This window comes from Oncorhynchus masou, chromosome 7 (assembly GCF_036934945.1).
Source record: "Oncorhynchus masou masou isolate Uvic2021 chromosome 7, UVic_Omas_1.1, whole genome shotgun sequence".
Lineage (NCBI taxonomy): Eukaryota > Metazoa > Chordata > Actinopteri > Salmoniformes > Salmonidae > Oncorhynchus > Oncorhynchus masou.
This window is the reverse complement of record NC_088218.1, coordinates 8,445,463-8,460,804: the sequence shown is the minus strand read 5'-3', so window position 1 is coordinate 8,460,804 and position 15,342 is coordinate 8,445,463. Positions and strand designations below refer to the sequence as shown.

At 45.6% G+C, this 15,342-nt stretch overlaps 1 protein-coding gene across 1 annotated transcript; it reads right to left on the bottom strand.

Annotated features, from left to right (window-relative positions):
• Nucleotides 1-1,071: 1,071 nt before the first annotated feature.
• Nucleotides 1,072-11,472, bottom strand: LOC135543156 (sorting nexin-4-like). The gene is made up of 14 exons (XM_064970244.1): nt 11,373-11,472; nt 10,583-10,707; nt 10,258-10,396; nt 9,959-10,108; nt 9,775-9,822; nt 9,406-9,461; nt 8,999-9,071; nt 8,780-8,841; nt 4,425-4,490; nt 4,069-4,158; nt 3,714-3,813; nt 2,080-2,225; nt 1,808-1,922; nt 1,072-1,440 (listed from the first exon to the last, which is right to left on the bottom strand). Exons 1-14 carry the CDS (start codon nt 11,457-11,459, stop codon nt 1,393-1,395), a joined length of 1,305 nt encoding a protein of 434 aa, XP_064826316.1. The 5' UTR covers nt 11,460-11,472; the 3' UTR covers nt 1,072-1,392.
• Nucleotides 11,473-15,342: the final 3,870 nt, after the last annotated feature.

Genomic DNA, 15,342 nt, shown 5'->3' with positions numbered 1-15,342 from the left:
CAACCTTTATCCTGCTGATACTACACACGTTGTCTTAATGAACAACCTTTATCCTGCTGATACTACACACGTTGTCTTAATGAACAACCTTTATCCTGCTGATACTACACACGTTGTCTTAATGAACAGCCTTTATCCTGCTGATACTACACACGTTGTCTTAATGAACAGCCTTTATCCTGCTGATACTACACACGTTGTCTTAATGAACAGCCTTTATCCTGCTGATACTACACACACGTTGTCTTAATAAACAGCCTTTATCCTGCTGATACTACACACACGTTGTCTTAATGAACAACCTTTATCCTGCTGATACTACACACGTTGTCTTAATAAACCAACACAAGGGGATATGTTTGTGCCTTATATCTCATTATAAAATATAGTCCCGGGCTGCATCTCATGTCTTGAAAGGCTTCCTTACCTCCCCACTTTATCTGGAGCGCAGCCAGTATTGGACTGAGTACTGAGACACAGCCAGTATTGGACTGAGTACTGAGACTCAGCCAGTATTGGACTGAGTACTGAGACAGCCAGTATTGGACTGAGTACTGAGACGCAGCCAGTATTGGACTGAGTACTGAGACACAGCCAGTATTGGACTGAGTACTGAGACACAGCCAGTATTGGACTGAGTACTGAGACTCAGCCAGTATTGGACTGAGTACTGAGACTCAGCCAGTATTGGACTGAGTACTGAGACTGCAGCCAGTATTGGACTGAGTACTGAGACTGCAGCCAGTATTGGACTGAGTACTGAGACTCAGCCAGTATTGGACTGAGTACTGAGACGCAGCCAGTATTGGACTGAGTACTGAGACTCAGCCAGTATTGGACTGAGTACTGAGACTCAGCCAGTATTGGACTGAGTACTGAGACTCAGCCAGTATTGGACTGAGTACTGAGACTCAGCCAGTATTGGACTGAGTACTGAGACACAGCCAGTATTGGACTGAGTACTGAGACTCAGTATTGGACTGAGTACTGAGACTGAGACAGCCAGTATTGGACTGAGTACTGAGACCAGTAGTATTGGACTGAGTACTGAGACTCAGCCAGTATTGGACTGAGTACTGAGACACAGCCAGTATTGGACTGAGTACTGAGATGCAGCCAGTATTGGACTGAGTACTGAGACACAGCCAGTATTGGACTGAGTACTGAGACACAGCCAGTATTGGACTGAGTACTGAGACTCAGCCAGTATTGGACTGAGTACTGAGACACAGCCAGTATTGGACTGAGTACTGAGACGCAGCCCTGTAATTTTATGTCAGCTGGGGCTTGTTGCCGGGACAACAGTGGTTATGTTTCCATGTGAAGGTCAAAAGGTGAAGTTGTTGTACACTCGTACCATAGACGTCGTCGCTGACCCACGGCCCGACCCCCTTACATCTTGTGGAAACATTCCTTAGCATTGGTCCACACTTGAATGCCCTATACAGACAGAGGAGAACATAAAACACAGAAATTGAACTAGGTCCTAACAACATTGGCCTTTGACTTTAACAAGTGGGTTGTGTTCAGTAGGGCACACCGTTGCAACGCGTTTTGAAACAAAAGTCTCTCATTGGACAAGTCCAGGTAGTCCCTCTCTCTTTCAGTCCGTGTTCTTCAGTTTGGTGCCTAATGAACACAACTCTGAGAGTGGTATTTAAAGCAACACGAAAATGACAGTTTCTTATTGGACAAGTCCAGGTAGTCCCTCTGTCTTTGAGTCAGTTTTTGTCTGTTTGGTGCCCAATGAAAATAACCCTCATAGATACTAGGAGCATTTCCAGACTTCCACCTGAGTGTGACACACCTTCTTACACATGCTGATCTGCATGACGGCGTAGCCAATCAGAGCCTCCCTCAGATCCCTGTCCTTCTGCTCCTTGAAGCGCTGCATGTCCACCCACGCACCCTTCACATACTCGCTGCACACACACACACACACACACACACACACACACACACACACACACACACACACACACACAGATTATATTACATACTTTATCAATGAGTTGTTTTCAGCATGTGGTCTATCTATCTATCTAGGTATTACTGCATGGTTTAACATGAGGGACTCACTCGCACTCCACTGTTTTCTCTGTGACCGTCTCCTCTCCCTGGACGATCTGCTCCTCTAGTAGGCTGAGTTTAGCCTCCCTCTGCTCTGGTGTCTCCTGACCAAACAGCTTGTTGGTCATTCCTTTGAAGGAGAACGTCCGTACCATCTGAGGATGGACAGACAGACAGAGAATGGAGGGGCATTACTAGCCTGGTGGTCTAGTCAGTTCAAGACGTACACTAAAACTCCAGATTCTCTCCTATGCTTTTCAATGAGGAAAATTTGGAATTGGAATTTGATTTACTTTCTGAATTGAAATGGAATTGACCCCAGGCCTGCTGGTGGTCTAGTCTGTTGATGCTTCGGCCTCTCTGTGTTTGTTGTCATGACAAACATGCATGGCATGCAATAGAAGAGTTGGCTACAGTAGAGTCTGGGACTACAGTAGAGTCTGGGACTACAGTAGAGCCTGGGACTACAGTAGAGTCTGGGACGACAGTAGAGTCTGGGACGACAGTAGAGTCTGGGACTACAGTAGAGCCTGGGACGACAGTAGAGTCTGGGACGACAGTAGAGCCTGGGACTACAGTAGAGCCTGGGACTACAGTAGAGCCTGGGACTACAGTAGAGTCTGGGACTACAGTAGAGCCTGGGACGACAGTAGAGTCTGGGACGACAGTAGAGAGTGGGACTACAGTAGAGCCTGGGACGACAGTAGAGCCTGGGACTACAGTAGAGTCTGGGACGACAGTAGAGCCTGGGACTACAGTAGAGCCTGGGACGACAGTAGAGCCTGGGACTACAGTAGAGTCTGGGACTACAGTAGAGCCTGGGACTACAGTAGAGCCTGGGACTACAGTAGAGCCTGGGACTACAGTAGAGCCTGGGACTACAGTAGAGCCTGGGACTACAGTAGAGCCTGGGACTACAGTAGAGCCTGGGACTACAGTAGAGCCTGGGACTACAGTAGAGTCTGGGACTACAGTAGAGCCTGGGACTACAGTAGAGTCTGGGACTACAGTAGAGCCTGGGACTACAGTAGAGTCTGGGACTACAGTAGAGTCTGGGACTACAGTAGAGTCTGGGACTACAGTAGAGCCTGGGACTACAGTAGAGTCTGGGACTACAGTAGAGCCTGGGACTACAGTAGAGTCCTGGGACTACAGTAGAGTCTGGGAAATACAGTAGTGGGAACGTCAGTAGAGATGGGACTAGAGTAGAGTCTGGGACTATGTAGAGCCTTACATATCCTTAGGGGGGTTTGAAAAATACATGTCGTCAAAGATGGGACCAGGCTAGGGCTTTACATGTCCTTATATAGGAGGGTTTGAAAAATACATGTCGTCAAAGATGGGACCAGGCTAGGGCTTTACATGTCCTTATATAGGAGGGTTTGAAAAATACATGTCGTCAAAGATTCTGAGAGGACTTGACAAACAAGACCTCTTGGGCCTTGCCAACGTCTTGAGACCTATACTGTACCAATATTGGAAAGACAAGAGCTTGCCTCTTACAAGAGATCACCATCTCAGTTGGAGTCCCCTAGTTTTCCTATACCAGGATACAAACAGTAGATAAACTAGACCTACACCTAAACATATGGCTTTCTTCATTGCCCCTGAGGGTATTGATAAAGTTGTATTGAATTGAATACCCCAGTGGCCAGCTCCTCCCGTTGCTGCTTCTTGGAGATGAGGTCTGAGGAGGCGGTCTCCAGCTCATACTGGGTCAGCTCGTGTTTCCTACACACAGCCCTGTAGGAAACAGACAGCAGTAGCTTTACAGGAGGCCCATACAATGTCACAACACCATACAGCATTACTTCCTGGGACACAAGTTGTACCAGGCCCGTTTAGAGGAGACATTTTTACACTGTTAGAACCTTCTACTTGGTGCATCACCCTCTTTACCTGACTAAGGGGACAGGGTTCTGGAATCCCTTTACAAGATATGATTCATTGGTTGGTTGATTCACTGATTGATTAGCCATAATGTGCAATAGGACCAACCTTAAGGCTTCAGCATAGAAAAGGTATTCCTTCAGTTGGTCTGCATAGTGCTCCTCTTCCTCCAACATATCATCTACTGAGGCAGCATAGCTGTGGACAAAATCACAGATTTTATTAGCCAGTTAAACAAATATATACTTATTTTCATTGTAGTTCCTAAATTGTTTGACGTGTGCACTCTGCATTAGAATACCAGGCTGATTTTATTTGCCAGTTAAAAAATATATAATTATTTCCATTGTGCTCCCTAATTTCCATTGTGGTTCCTAAATTGCAGGTTGTGTGCAATCTACATTAGAATAGCAGGCTCAGCACAGGTTAGATACAAAAGTTGTTGGCGGATGGAGAGTACTCACGCATCCATATGGTGTCCAGCACTCTGTAGACCGTCTCCCATCTCCTTCTCTAAGGCACTCCACTCACTGCCACACAAACAGTCAGATCAGTTAGACCGTCTCCCATCTCCTTCTCTAAGGCACTCCACTCACTGCCACACAAACAGTCAGATCAGTTAGACCGTCTCCCATCTCCTTCTCTAAGGCACTCCACTCACTGCCACACAAACAGTCAGATCAGTTAGACCAGTCTCCCATCTCCTTCTCTAAGGCACTCCACTCACTGCCACACAAACAGTCAGATCAGTTAGACCGTCTCCCATCTCCTTCTCTAAGGCACTCCACTCACTGCCACACAAACAGTCAGATCAGTTAGACCGTCTCCCATCTCCTTCTCTAAGGCACTCCACTCACTGCCACACAAACAGTCAGATCAGTTAGACCGTCTCCAGTCATCTCCTTCTCTTCTCTAGGCACTCCACTCACTGCCACACAAACAGTCAGATCAGTTAGACCGTCTCCCATCTCCTTCTCTAAGGCACTCCACTCACTGCCACACAAACAGTCAGATCAGTTAGACCGTCTCCCATCTCCTTCTCTAAGGCACTCCACTCACTGCCACACAAACAGTCAGATCAGTTAGACCGTCTCCCATCTCCTTCTCTAAGGCACTCCACTCACTGCCACACAAACAGTCAGATCAGTTAGACTCCCATCTCCCATAAGGCACTCCTCCTGGGACACAAGTTGGCCAGGCCCATCTCACTCTAGCCACTCACTGCCACACAGTCAGATCAGTTAGACCGTCTCCCATCTCCTTCTCTAAGGCACTCCACTCACTGCCACACAAACAGTCAGATCAGTTAGACCGTCTCCCATCTCCTTCTCTAAGGCACTCCACTCACTGCCACACAAACAGTCAGATCAGTTAGACCGTCTCCCATCTCCTTCTCTAAGGCACTCCACTCACTGCCACACAAACAGTCAGATCAGTTAGACCGTCTCCCATCTCCTTCTCTAAGGCACTCCACTCACTGCCACACAAACAGTCAGATCAGTTAGACCGTCTCCCATCTCCTTCTCTAAGGCACTCCACTCACTTCACAGTCAGATCAGTTAGACCGTCTCCCATCTCCTTCTCTAAGGCACTCCACTCACTGCACACAAACAGTCAGATCAGTTAGACCGTCTCCCATCTCCTTCTCTAAGGCACTCCACTCACTGCCACACAAACAGTCAGATCAGTTAGACCGTCTCCCATCTCCTTCTCTAAGGCACTCCACTCACTGCCACACAAACAGTCAGATCAGTTAGACCGTCTCCCATCTCCTTCTCTAAGGCACTCCACTCACTGCCACACAAACAGTCAGATCAGTTAGACCGTCTCCCATCTCCTTCTCTAAGGCACTCCACTCACTGCCACACAAACAGTCAGATCAGTTAGACCGTCTCCCATCTCCTTCTCTAAGGCACTCCACTCACTGCCACACAAACAGTCAGATCAGTTAGACCGTCTCCCATCTCCTTCTCTAAGGCACTCCACTCACTGCCACACAAACAGTCAGATCAGTTAGACCGTCTCCCATCTCCTTCTCTAAGGCACTCCACTCACTGCCACACAAACAGTCAGATCAGTTAGACCGTCTCCCATCTCCTTCTCTAAGGCACTCCACTCACTGCCACACAAACAGTCAGATCAGTTAGACCGTCTCCCATCTCCTTCTCTAAGGCACTCCACTCACTGCCACACAAACAGTCAGATCAGTTAGACCGTCTCCCATCTCCTTCTCTAAGGCACTCCACTCACTGCCACACAAACAGTCAGATCAGTTAGACCGTCTCCCATCTCCTTCTCTAAGGCACTCCACTCACTGCCACACAAACAGTCAGATCAGTTAGACCGTCTCCCATCTCCTTCTCTAAGGCACTCCACTCACTGCCACACAAACAGTCAGATCAGTTAGACCGTCTCCCATCTCCTTCTCTAAGGCACTCCACTCACTGCCACACAAACAGTCAGATCAGTTAGACCGTCTCCCATCTCCTTCTCTAAGGCACTCCACTCACTGCCACACAAACAGTCAGATCAGTTAGACCGTCTCCCATCTCCTTCTCTAAGGCACTCCACTCACTGCCACACAAACAGTCAGATCAGTTAGACCGTCTCCCATCTCCTTCTCTAAGGCACTCCACTCACTGCCACACAAACAGTCAGATCAGTTAGACCGTCTCCCATCTCCTTCTCTAAGGCACTCCACTCACTGCCACACAAACAGTCAGATCAGTTAGACCGTCTCCCATCTCCTTCTCTAAGGCACTCCACTCACTGCCACACAAACAGTCAGATCAGTTAGACCGTCTCCCATCTCCTTCTCTAAGGCACTCCACTCACTGCCACACAAACAGTCAGATCAGTTAGACCGTCTCCCATCTCCTTCTCTAAGGCACTCCACTCACTGCCACACAAACAGTCAGATCAGTTAGACCGTCTCCCATCTCCTTCTCTAAGGCACTCCACTCACTGCCACACAAACAGTCAGATCAGTTAGACCGTCTCCCATCTCCTTCTCTAAGGCACTCCACTCACTGCTACACAAACAGTCAGATCAGTTAGACCGTCTCCCATCTCCTTCTCTAAGGCACTCCACTCACTGCCACACAAACAGTCAGATCAGTTAGACCGTCTCCCATCTCCTTCTCTAAGGCACTCCACTCACTGCCACACAAACAGTCAGATCAGTTAGACCGTCTCCCATCTCCTTCTCTAAGGCACTCCACTCACTGCCACACAAACAGTCAGATCAGTTAGACCGTCTCCCATCTCCTTCTCTAAGGCACTCCACTCACTGCCACACAAACAGTCAGATCAGTTAGACCGTCTCCCATCTCCTTCTCTAAGGCACTCCACTCACTGCCACACAAACAGTCAGATCAGTTAGACCGTCTCCCATCTCCTTCTCTAAGGCACTCCACTCACTGCCACACAAACAGTCAGATCAGTGAGACCATCTCCCATCTCCTTCTCTAAGGCACTCCACTCACTGCCACACAAACAGTCAGATCAGTTAGACCGTCTCCCATCTCCTTCTCTAAGGCACTCCACTCACTGCTACACAAACAGTCAGATCAGTTAGACCGTCTCCCATCTCCTTCTCTAAGGCACTCCACTCACTGCCACACAAACAGTCAGATCAGTTAGACCGTCTCCCATCTCCTTCTCTAAGGCACTCCACTCACTGCCACACAAACAGTCAGATCAGTTAGACCGTCTCCCATCTCCTTCTCTAAGGCACTCCACTCACTGCCACACAAACAGTCAGATCAGTCTCTCCATCTCCTTCTCTAAGGCACTCCACTCACTGCCACACAAACAGTCAGATCAGTTAGACCGTCTCCCATCTCCTTCTCTAAGGCACTCCACTCACTGCCACACAAACAGTCAGATCAGTTAGACCGTCTCCCATCTCCTTCTCTAAGGCACTCCACTCACTGCCACACAAACAGTCAGATCAGTTAGACCGTCTCCCATCTCCTTCTCTAAGGCACTCCACTCACTGCCACACAAACAGTCAGATCAGTTAGACCGTCTCCCATCTCCTTCTCTAAGGCACTCCACTCACTGCCACACAAACAGTCAGATCAGTTAGACCGTCTCCCATCTCCTTCTCTAAGGCACTCCACTCACTGCCACACAAACAGTCAGATCAGTTAGACCGTCTCCCATCTCCTTCTCTAAGGCACTCCACTCACTGCCACACAAACAGTCAGATCAGTTAGACCGTCTCCCATCTCCTTCTCTAAGGCACTCCACTCACTGCCACAAAAACAGTCAGACTAGTTAGACCGTCTCCCATCTCCTTCTCTAAGGCACTCCACTCACTGCCACACAAACAGTCAGATCAGTTAGACCGTCTCCCATCTCCTTCTCTAAGGCACTCCACTCACTGCTACACAAACAGTCAGATCAGTTAGACCGTCTCCCATCTCCTTCTCTAAGGCACTCCACTCACTGCCACACAAACAGTCAGATCAGTGGCACTCCACTCACTGCCACACAAACAGTCAGATCAGTTAGACCGTCTCCCATCTCCTTCTCTAAGGCACTCCACTCACTGCCACACAAACAGTCAGATCAGTTAGACCGTCTCCCATCTCCTTCTCTAAGGCACTCCACTCACTGCCACACAAACAGTCAGATCAGTTAGATAATCCCACAATATCATATCAGTCTTTCTTCAATATTCAAATAGAACATGTTTTATTGTTAGGGTTAAGTGCCTTGCTCAAGGGCACATCGACAGATTTTTTACCTACTCGGCTCGGTTGTTGGCCCAACACTCTTAACCACTAGGCTACCTGCTGACTAGTGCTCTTACCTGAATACTCTTCCGTAGTTCCCATGGACTTTGTATACGCCGTAGAGCCTGTCTGCTACTCTCTGGAGAATGAAACCTGAGTTATTAAATGTGTAACAAGAGGTGAGCGCTAAATAAAAGAAGATGTCGTTCCAAAGATATAACTTCAGACTAATGAGAGGAGCAGAGTGACTGTGGATCTAAAGCATCTGATGAATGCTATATTATTATATGACTTACTGCTCTGACTCTGAGCAGCTGGGATGTGAGAGACTGGAGCTCATCGCTGTAGTGTTTCATCTCTGTGAACCGCCTAGATAGAGGAAGACAAATGGCAACCTTAAAATACCTTTACAAGACTTCCAATGTACACGACTTCCAATGTACACGACTTCCAATGTACACGACTTCCAATGTACACGACTTCCACTTTAATCGACTTCCATAAATGTAACTTTATACAACTTAACATCATTTCTACTTTACACAAATTCAACTTTACTCGACTTCAACTTAACACGGCTTCAACTTAACACGACTAACTTTACACCACTTTAACGTAACTCAACTTTAAGTAAAATGTATGTAATACATAATGCCACTAGGTGTCTGACAACTCCTGGTTGTAAATGGGAAGGTTGATTTACTTGTCAGGGTTCTTCACTCTGAAAGTTGCGCTCAGAGCTTTAATCCTGGAGTCTGCCTAGAAAAAACAAACACAATTAGAATGCGGTTCTAAACCAAACACAACCAAGGTGTACCACTGGATGTACCACTGGGTGGATAAGAATAGATTCAATATGGTTTTTATTTGATTTCATTAGGAACCCTGTTAGCGGTTGCACATCCAGCAGCTACTCTTCCTGGGGTCCACACAGAACATGATGTAATACAGAACATCAATAGACAGGAACAGCTCAAGGACACAACCCCTTTAATAAGTGGTAGTAACTGAGTAAAGATCGTATAGGGGTAAAAGATAGACATTAATGAAGTAAAGAATTCCTCTGAGGTACCTTGGCTTGGAACCCTGTCTCATACACCACCTCCTTCCACCTGTGTTCCTGGGAGAGGAGGAGAGTAAATTAAACCGTTTTAAAAAGTAGAGTACAAATAAATAAATACAAATGTATGTTGAATCTCTCCAAAACATTCCAATACAATGTCAACGTGATGGAGTGAGCTGATAGGCTATCGCACCTCAGTCAGGAAGTGGTATAGGATTTTGTCATTGGACAGAACCGAATGGGAAGCCACGCGAAGTAGAAAGTTCTCCAGACCAACCCTGCGCCTCTCTACAAAGTCTGGATCCATGTTGTCTGCAGACAGCTTGTGCCAAACAAACTCTGCCTGTAGAAATCAGACCAGGGTTATTACACAAAGATATATATATATATATTATAATGTGTTCTATTAAATTAAATTATGTGGGCATTAAGGCCCAAACACTGCAGTGTGGTGCTTGGGACTACTAGGTATAGATGTGGCCATCAGCTTACCCTCTTCTCTGGCAAAGGCGGAACCACGATAAATGGATAGGTGACTAACAAATAGTTCCGGAGAATCTCAAATTCACTGTATCTCCTCCAGAGAGAGTCTGGGGCTGGGTTATGGCCTTCTGTTATTGCATCTATGGGTCTGAAAGAAGAAACACCAACATCTAGGTCAGATCAGATTAACCAGAAGGATCTGAATCCCTCTTATTTTACACACTCAGAAAATTCCAGGTTCAAGAACGTCATTGTACCGAGAACATGTTTTCATTTGGGAGCAAGGTTATTTTTCGCAAATGCTTCATTTTCAAACGGGGTCCCACTCTCTCACCGAGTTTCTATGAGGTACACTGTGAATATCTCTTGCATGTTCACTGCATTTTTCCCAGTTCTTTTCTCTGCCTCGGCCACACTGATCTCCATTCTCCGCAGCAGAGTGGATCCTTCCTCCACCATCTGTACAAACAGAGTGCATGGGAGAAATAGGCAGTGGTTAAGTGAACAGAGTTAGAGCAGTTTCCCAAACTCGGTCCTGGGGTCCCACATGGGTGCACGTTTTGGTTTTTGCCCTTGCTCTAACAGCTGATTCAAATAATCAAATATTGATGATGAATTGGTTGGACCTAGTTTGGGAAACTCTGCTCTAGAGGACTGAATATGAATAGAACAGAATATCAATAGATTTAGATTGTTCCTATCCTCTGCCAATTATTGGACCTATTTGGAAATGTTCTAGTAATAAACACATACGTTAGTAATAAACACATACGTGTCTATAGACGTCCATATGTCATAATGCCGTGACGTCATTATCTGAATGCTGCGAGTGGAACAATAACGTGCCGAACAGCTTCTGGCCACGTAACACAGATCAGATATGGTTTTATTTTGGATGGATAGGTCTTTCAATCTTCAAAACACTCATATCGTGTTGCAATATTGTTACAAACAAGGTTATATTGTAGCCAACAGCAGCGCGTAGTTACAATGTATCGCGTGGCCTGCCTGATGTCCCGACTGCTACATCTGTTCTATTTCTGTATGCATCCATCCAGTCCTTTGCCGTGGACAAAGGACAATTTACAAACACAGACAAAACATATAAATTATTGCGTTACTACCGTGTTATTCTTGTTATTCTCTAACTCTGTGTTGGTAAATTCATCTCCTCCAATCGGCGCTGACTCTCTATTTCCATCATCCGCCATCCTTCTTTCCAGCTGTGTTATGCAAACAAGATAAAGCGATTCTGGGTCATGGGATTTTATATATTTCAAAATAAGAGTCCTGTAATCTGTAGAAGATCAGAATCACCTTTAATCGCATAATACATTTTGTATATAAAGGAATTTGACTTGGTGAAATGGTGCTGCCACAATAAACAGAATTTCCAGGCAGAAGATAAACCTGATATACAGACAACATACTGTATGTAGAAGCAGAGCTGATAAACAGGATACAGACAACATACTGCATGTAGAAGCAGAGCTGATAAACAGGATACAGACAACATACTGCATGTAGAAGCAGAGCTGATAAACAGGATACAGACAACATACTGTATGTAGAAGCAGAGCTGATAAACAGGATACAGACAACATACTGCATGTAGAAGCAGAGCTGATAAACAGGATACAGACAACATACTGCATGTAGAAGCAGAGCTTACAGAAATACCAACATACTGTATGTAGAAGCAGAGCTATGTACATACAGACAACATACACATGTAAAGGTAGCTGATAAACAATACTTCACTATGTAAAACAAGCTGTTAAAAGGATACAGACAACATGTATGTAAGCAGATATATAAATACAACAACATTGTTTTACAGGATGCTGAGCAGTGACAACATACTGTACATGAAAAGACACAGGTGCATATGAGGATGTGCAGAGAGTACAAAGATGCATGTGCCATTCTAGGATGCATAGTCCATTAATGAGAAGATGATCGTGGACCAGGTGGCGTTATAAAGTATGTATGTAGAGATATATAAATACAAATTATTTTACAGGATGCTGAGCAGTGGGGGAAATATGTACATGAAAAGACACAGGTGCATATGAGGATGTGCAGAGAGTACAAAGATGCATGTGCCATTCTAGGATGCATAGTCCATTAATGAGAAGATGATCGTGGACCAGGTGGCCGGGTGATAAGGTTCATCTGGAGGAGGAAGAAATGCACACCTGTTTAGGGGAGGTGCTGGCTAGCAGAGTAGAACACCTGTTTAGGAGAGGTGCTGGCTAGCAGAGTAGAACACCTGTTTAGGAGGTGCTGGCTAGCAGGTGAACACCTGTTTAGGGGAGGTGCTGGCTAGCAGAGTAGAACACCTGTTTAGGAGAGGTGCTGGCTAGCAGAGTAGAACACCTGTTTAGGAGAGGTGCTGGCTAGCAGAGTAGAACACCTGTTTAGGAGAGGTGCTGGCTAGCAGAGTAGAACACCTGTTTAGGAGAGGTGCTGGCTAACAGAGTAGAACACCTGTTTAGGAGAGGTGCTGGCTAGCAGAGTAGAACACCTGTTTAGGAGAGGTGCTGGCTAGCAGAGTAGAACACCTGTTTAGGAGAGGTGCTGGCTAGCAGAGTAGAACACCTGTTTAGGAGAGGTGCTGGCTAGCAGAGTAGAACACCTGTTTAGGGGAGGATTTAGCTTAGCTAAATGGTATAGTCGTTTTGCGTTCTGAATGGACATGCGGGTGCTTTTGTAAATTCACTCTGGCTGTCTACTCCGATTTCAAATTCTCATCTGAATTTAGAGCGATCAAAACCCGTTGAATATGGCCACTGTCAGTAAACGTCAGCAAAAACAGCTAAATAAATTGTTGCCAGCAGCACAGTTAGTCACTAATGTCCCGGATAACATGAAAACTGCCTAACCAGCTCTGATAGAGTAAAATGGTCAGTGGTCTCATTTGTGTCTGGAAGTCGATAGCTTGGGTGCTCTCCTAAACCTCTCCTAAACAGAATTTTCACTTTTGGATAAATAGCGTGCCCAATTTCAACTTCCTGCTACTCATGCCAAGAATATAATATATGCATGTTATTCATAGATTTGGATAGAAAACACTCTGAAGTTTCTAAAACTGTTTGAATCATGTCTGTGAGTATAACAGAACTTATGTAGCAGGCAAAACCCCGAGGACCAACTTTTCAGGGGTTTTTTTCTGGATCAAACACGCTTTATAAGGACGAAATTAATCGAACAAAAGGACCAATTGTGATGTTTATGGGACATATTGGAGTGCCAACAAAAGAAGCTTGTCAAAGGTAATGCATGTTTTATATTTTATTTCAGCGTTTTGTGTAGCGCCTGCAGGGTTGAAATATGCTAACTACTTTGTTTACTGCTGGTGCAGATGGTGCAGGCTATCAGATAATAGCTTCTTATGCTTTCGCCGAAAAGCATTTTTAAAATCTGACATGTTGACTGGATTCATGTGTGATTTAATGAAAGTTTGAATTTTATAGTATTTTATTTGAATCTGGCGCTCTGCATTTTCCCTGGCAATTGGCCAGTTGAGACATTTGCATCCCGCCTATCCTTAAGTGATGAGCAAACAAATCGTGATAGCCACACACGGTTTGAAGTTGGTGTAATAATACTGTAGCGACACGCACAGACAGCGGTGTTATGTGGTAGGCTATTAATGGGTTGTGTTGTACTTACCAGTGTTTGCGGGGTCCGACATGCCAATCAACCTGCTATCTGCCAATCACGGGATTGCCTGGAATGTTCTGATGCCGGGCATTCTGGTGGTTGGCAGAGGGGCGTGGAGGGGGGTTGGTTAGGGGAATGGAGCATTGGAAGTTAAGACCAGGTTTATCCATTGTTCTCTCTCTTATGTCTGTGCTTCACAAGAGAAGGTCACGGTTGGTTTGAGGGCTATCTTTCATTTATTTGGCGTGGGCTACGGCCAAACAGTAGCCTGTGTAATGTTGGGTTAATAAACCGGCAATTCATAAACTCAATCCTCTGTCTGGACAATTGTTCCTTTATGATCTAGTCGGGTCATTACAATACTTTCCTGTGGATATTTGGGCTCAAACTTACACAGGCAGAAGCAGTGGTGGGCCGTCAGGGCCAGCAAGGCCATCTCTGCTGGCCTAAACATCATCAGAAAATATATATTTTTTAAATATATTTTCCCACAAATATGTATTAAATTATTCCCCAGAGTAAGAGTTACACTCTTCATTTCATAGCGTTCCTCTTGGTTGCACTGCTTCCAGCCCCAGGTTGAGATTTGGAGGGCTGGTCTTCATGTTAGATATTTTATCCAATCATATTCAGCCATCATGTGTTGCCAGGGGTCTAAAATCTGCCCTCAGGCCTTCAGAATCAACATTGCGGGCGCTTGTAGCTTAAAGTGAATGGAAATTAAAATTTGGTGTCAACCATTCAGCTTTAGAGTTGGCTATTAGAAGCACAAGCATTTCGCTACGCCCATGTATGTGACAAATAAATTTGATTTGGTTGGCTCCAGTGTTACACAGGAGCCAGCTAGCAGGCGTATTGCCTGCACGTCTTTTGATTGGATTACCAATATTGAGAGGCAGGTCCTATATGGGCAGGCCTCAGAACTAGGAAACTGAAATTGATCAACGAATTACTACTAAGCTGTTTTTTCAACCCACAATGGCGGAAGGAGAAGATATCGATTTGGTCGAGGATATAATTATAACGCCATTCTCAAGACAAACTTTTCAAGAAAAGTTAGACATTGTCAGGAGAGGTAGACGTCAACGCTACAAAGCCGACGCTACAAAGACAGGCTCCGAGAAGCACTGCAAACTGTACTGCTGGGAATGCCTATTATTTGCAAGTGATCGATTTGGTGTTTGGAGCCACACTGGCTTTGCAAACCTGAGTTGTCTAACAAAGGCAGCAACGAGACACCAAAGTACGGCTGGGCACTTACAAACAATGGTGCTTTTGAAAACTTTTGGGGACACCCGAGTGGATCTACAGCTCAATGAACAAGCGCGCAGGGCAACGAAGCTGCACAATGAAAATGTATTGTACTCTTCCCCTGCAATTCTCTGAATAAAAATGTCAATTTCAAGGTGACACAACGCCTGGTTATAC

Excerpts from the sequence above, each read along its gene's own strand:
- LOC135543156 (XM_064970244.1), bottom strand. The coding sequence starts at position 11,459 with ATGGCGGATGATGGAAATAGAGAGTCAGCGCCGATTGGAGGAGATGAA. Across the intron at positions 10,109-10,257 it reads CGCCTTTGCCAGAGAAGAGG|GCAGAGTTTGTTTGGCACAA; the intron begins GTAAGCTGATGG and ends TGATTTCTACAG. Across the intron at positions 9,072-9,405 it reads AGAGTGAAGAACCCTGACAA|GCGGTTCACAGAGATGAAAC; the intron begins GTAAATCAACCT and ends TCCTCTATCTAG.